General features: G+C 35.7%; 1 protein-coding gene across 3 annotated transcripts in view; it reads left to right on the forward strand.

Annotated features, from left to right (window-relative positions):
- Pgant35A (polypeptide N-acetylgalactosaminyltransferase 35A) overlaps window positions 1–5,000 on the forward strand; it is a 37,418-nt gene that overhangs the window by 19,859 nt on the left and 12,559 nt on the right. For all 3 annotated transcript variants that reach the window (XM_086547490.1, XM_043037575.2, XM_043037576.2), the window contains exons 2-7: window positions 526–636; window positions 1,654–2,004; window positions 2,456–2,550; window positions 3,321–3,484; window positions 3,587–3,714; window positions 4,290–4,421. In XM_086547490.1, the coding sequence (XP_086403616.1) occupies window positions 526–636; window positions 1,654–2,004; window positions 2,456–2,550; window positions 3,321–3,484; window positions 3,587–3,714; window positions 4,290–4,421 (981 nt within the window). The remainder of the gene's footprint in view (window positions 1–525; window positions 637–1,653; window positions 2,005–2,455; window positions 2,551–3,320; window positions 3,485–3,586; window positions 3,715–4,289; window positions 4,422–5,000) is intronic.

A 5,000-nucleotide genomic window follows, 5' to 3' on the forward strand; every position in this document is an offset into this window, starting at 1 on the left:
CGGCCATTGCTTGAGCCAAGGCATTTACCCTTTTGGAATTCAAATTGTGCAATGAGTGAGTTTCATGGAGCTTCCCTTCAGAAAATAGTATTGTTTATTTTTTCTCTATTTTCGTGCAGTCCTGTTCGAGAGTATGACCATTGATATTATTATTATTATTGTTATCACTGCTGTTGTTATTATGTTTATTAAGTATTATTGTCATTGTTACTGTTGTTCTTATTATAGTTGTTATTATTGTTATTATTATTACTATTGTTGGTACTATTGTTATTATTGTCATTTTTTCGTTACTGTTATTATCAATATTGTTATTGTTGTTGTAGTTGCTATTGTGTTTATTACTAGTGTTGCCGTTAGAATTATTTTTGATACTCGTCTTTTTAATTTTCTTTTTTCACATATTAGTCAACATATCTTGATTTCTTTTAAGTTGATTTTTATTACATACAGTACGATTGTGTTTTACATTGGCTTTCATTGAGCAGCCATTTCAACTTCTCCCCTCCTTTTCTCAACTCCCAGGGAGCACCGGCAATGGCCTCTTCACTGCGCACCCGGTCCTTCGTGCTGGGCATCACAGCCGCTTCCATCATGTGGCTGATTGTCATTTATCTCTATTCAGTGCTGGTGCAGGTGAGTCTGTGGGAGAGCTTGTGGAGCAGTCTTGCCTGTTGTCTCTCCCCCTCTCCCTCCCTCCCTCTTTCCCTCCCTCCCTCTTTCCCTCCCTCCCTCTCACCCTATCTCCATCTCTTTCTCTCTTTTTTCTCTTTTTATCTTTCTTTTTTTCTTTCTTCTATGATTTGCTTGATATCAAATGGACATTTATGGATGTTGAGAAAGGTAGTTAGATGTGTCACTTTTTCCTATTTGGTAATATTGCAGTATAGTAGCAAGAAGGGAATGATAATCTCTCACTCTCTCTTATTGTTGTTATTGTTATTATTATCAGTTCAGTTCAGACAGATTTGCAAAGACGTCGCTTCGCCCGGGCTATATGCACAAGGCAGCCTGGCCTCTGCCAGCTATGAATGCTGACTCATCTTATCTAATCTTATCTGATATAACATATGTTATTATTATTATTATCATCATTATTATTATCTTTATTAAGATGTAGTAGAGGTAGAGAATTATGGGAAATATTTGCTGAAAGTTTTGCAGATAATTCAAGGTTTGATGATTAATGGTTAGAATTGTAAGAATTGAATAGACAAAACTCTAATGACAGAAAGCAGATTACACAAAATATTTCATACATATGAGACAAAAATCAGAGCTGACTTGTCTAAAAAAGAAATATTCAGGCTGTCATTTCAAGCAATCAGAAATTTGTTTTTTTAGATAATGTTCATTGCAGTGTAAAAAAGATGGGTGAAGTTTGAGATATTATAAGTTTATCCTATGAAAATTATGCTGAAAGCTGTAGGTCATGAACCAAGGTCCTCAGAAAGTTTTAAAGAAAAGTAAAAATACAACCTCTAAGATGTAGTACTGTATGTAATTTTAGAACTGGAAGAGTTTCAGGCAAGGATTACTACTATTTTCATTACAAGGATGTCTATATATACTCTTTTCATTAGTTTCCCCTATCTATTTATGCCCTTATATTTTCATAGATACAAGGTAGTAAGTAAATTTTCTTCAACACAGGAACCAGAATTTTCTCGACAAATTTACCAGAGACAGAAAGGGCCCAAGGGACCATTCCACAGTTCCCAAGACATTAAAGAACTTAAAGGCTTTGCGGAGAAAAAGCACATCAGGGGTCGCACATATGACAAGCCCTACAAAGATGCAGCAGACAACGGGTTGGAAAAGGCCGACAAGCACATCAATAGCCTGGACCAGTGGAAGAAGAAGAAATATGACAACAGCGCTGGGAAGGGCATCAGGAAAGGGCTGTTCCTGAAGGAGAACGTGCGGGAGAAGCACCAAACCAAAGAACAGAGTGAACAGCTCCTCCAAGAACTTGGCCTTGTCAAAACCAAGGAGGATCAGGAGGTGATGAAATGGTTTTCTTTTTTTTCTCTCTTTTTTTTTTTTTTTTTTTTTTTTCTTTTTTTAAGGGGGGGGGGGGTTATAATGAAATGCCTTGCAGCTACCATAATTGCCCTTCTCTATTTCAATCACATTTAAGAGCAAGGTAGTTGATGAGTATCTCTTTCACTTCTAGCTTTGCATTTAGCCATGATCAAGTTTTTCTATCTTTCATATTTAGATACGATCTTGGTTTCTTTGGTAATGTTTCCTAGTTTTTTGTTCTTCTTATATTTTAGATATGTACAGAATTGTGATTATGAATATTATATTCTGTTTTATTGGTAATGTTGTGTCCCTCATTTGTAGGTGCCATTAAAACAAAATCCTTTTATGGTTCTGGTGTCATCAATAGATATATGTCGGCGATAAGTTTGTTGATCATTTTTTAACTTGATATTTCTCGCCTTTCAAGGAGAAGGATAAAGGTTACCGCCTTCATGCTTTCAACACGCTTATATCTTCAAGACTGTCAGTCCATCGCACAATACCTGACACAAGAGACAAGAGGTGATTTGTTTTTAATCTTGCACTTTTCATTATACAGTTGGCATTTAATATTCATGACAGTTACACTCTTAAACCCCATGCAAATGTATGTTAAGATTTGAAAATGATCCATATTCAAAGTATAGTATGTGTGTCTGTAATATAACAGTGTTTCTTATACTGCTTTCAAAGACCAAAACTAAATTGACGGTTTCAATCAAAAAAGGAGATGTACATGTATGTATGTATGTTTGTATATTTATATATATGTTTATGTTTATGTACATATATGTGTGTGTCTGTATGTATCTGTTTGTATGTATGCATTTTAGCATAAAATTAGTTAGTCTACATACAACAGCAGGCTTTGTGTGCATTTTCTACCATATTACAATCTGACTTGTCTGATCCTTTCACTGTGTAGCCTCTCATTTTTTCTACTGCTTTCTGTTATTTCTATATTTTTCTGTATTTCATATTTTATTTATCTTTTGGTCCCCTTTTTATTATTATTATTATAATTATTATTATTATTATTATTATATACATATTATTTGATGAATAATTCAGCCAACCTGATGGATAATCTGTTTTGTAAATATTAAGCACACAAGTGTTAAGTGCCAACTGTATTAATGTTTTCCTTTTACATTTTATGTTTGGAACCATTCATAATTATCCTCTACTATTAGATTCAGGATTATGAGAAAAAAAAGATAAATCAAATTGAAAATAAAATGTTGCAAATTTAGATTGCAAATGTAATCACAATATTTCTCTCCTACTCCTAGGTGTAGAGACCTCCAGTATCCCCCCAGTCTGCCAAAGGCGTCCATCGTGGTGTGCTTCTACCGGGAAGACCACTCGGCTCTCTTGCGCACCGTCCACTCCATCCTAGACAGAACCCCGGCTCATCTCCTGCACGAAATATTGCTCATTGACGATACTGATGAAGGTGCGAATTGGACGCAGTTTCTTCACTAACGTTTCGTTTGTTCACTGTTATTTTACTTGGAAGTATTTGATGGCAATAAAATGTATTTATTGGCGTTTCCAGAAAATTACCACGCTGAGGTGTTGGGAGAGATGAGCGGCCTGAACAACAAGATTCGGGTCCTAAAAACTCCTCAGAGGGAAGGCTTGATCAGGGCACGTGTCTTCGGAGCGCGTCATGCAGTTGGTGAAGTGAGTTTTTCTCCTTCTCCTTTTTCTTCTTCTTCTTCGTCTTCTTTTTCTTGCTTACCTTTTTCTTTTTGTTTATTTTTCTTTTTTTATTTCTTTCTTTTAGCTTTTTTTTCTCTTTTTTTTCTATCTTATCTAGAATTAATTGAAAAGGGAAGTTCAGAGTTTTTTACCCAGCATGATATATTGCAACTACATGTGAGGATATAGGAGTGAAGAAGCAATGAAAATGAGTTTGCAAGAAAATATTGTGTGTGTGTATGTCTGTGTGTGTGTGTATGTGTGTGTGTGTATGTGTGTGTGTGTGTATGTATGTGTGTTTGTCTGTGTGTGTGTGTATGTGTGTGTGTGTGTATGTATGTGTGTGTGTGTGTGTATTTTTATATCAGTGAGTGTTTGTGTGCAGCTTATGTATGAGCAAGTACATATTTTTGTACATGTTAAGAGAAATTTAATGTGTAATGAAAGTAAAAAAGATTTCCACCTACTTAGTAATTTTACCTATATGCAGTACTTGGCAGGATATGTGCAATCTCTCTCTCTCACAGCATTATTCAACAGTCAGCTAATGATTACAGATAATGGTGTTCCTAGACAGTCACGTCGAGGTGAACATCGGCTGGATTGAGCCCCTCTTGTCCAGGGTGGCTGAGTATCGCAACCATGTCGTAACCCCAATCATTGATGTTATATCACCTGACACATTCCAGGTAAGACTGAGGTCCATAATGAAAATAGGGTGAAAAGAAAGAGCGCATTTCAAATGAAAGGCAAGTGCGCATGGAAATGTGTAGGAAACACAAATAGGAGTTCATTATTTACATTAGTTCAACTGTTTTGAAGCTGTGCCAAGAAGTGACATATTTTGCATCACAAGAAATAGAGGGTAGTGTTGAGAATAGTCAGAATGAGATGGCAAACAGCATACTAGGAGCAGTACATAGCCAGCACCACTCGTCATTGACATTAGTTACACTTACACACTCATCATCATATGATGCATAGTTACACAATTACCACCATATGATGCATGTGGTTGCAGTTGGGTTAACTCCATTGAACCACAAATTCTCCAACTTCACTACCCCAACTGTAAATAATTCCATTTATGAAATACGTAACAGTTGTGCTGGGAAAAGTGACTTGATAAGGAGGAGCATAGTCAAAGAGCAATACACTGTTGTGAACTTTGATATGAAGAAAATTAGGCATTTGAGTATCCATTTTTTGAATTGTGAATATTCCATTGTTACGATGTTAAATTATAAGATTGACCTATTTATCTCATT

The sequence above is a fragment of the Penaeus japonicus genome, unplaced genomic scaffold (genome assembly GCF_977035675.1).
Source record: "Penaeus japonicus unplaced genomic scaffold, GWHDUDI00000001_assembly GWHDUDI00000019, whole genome shotgun sequence".
NCBI classification, from domain to species: domain Eukaryota; kingdom Metazoa; phylum Arthropoda; class Malacostraca; order Decapoda; family Penaeidae; genus Penaeus; species Penaeus japonicus.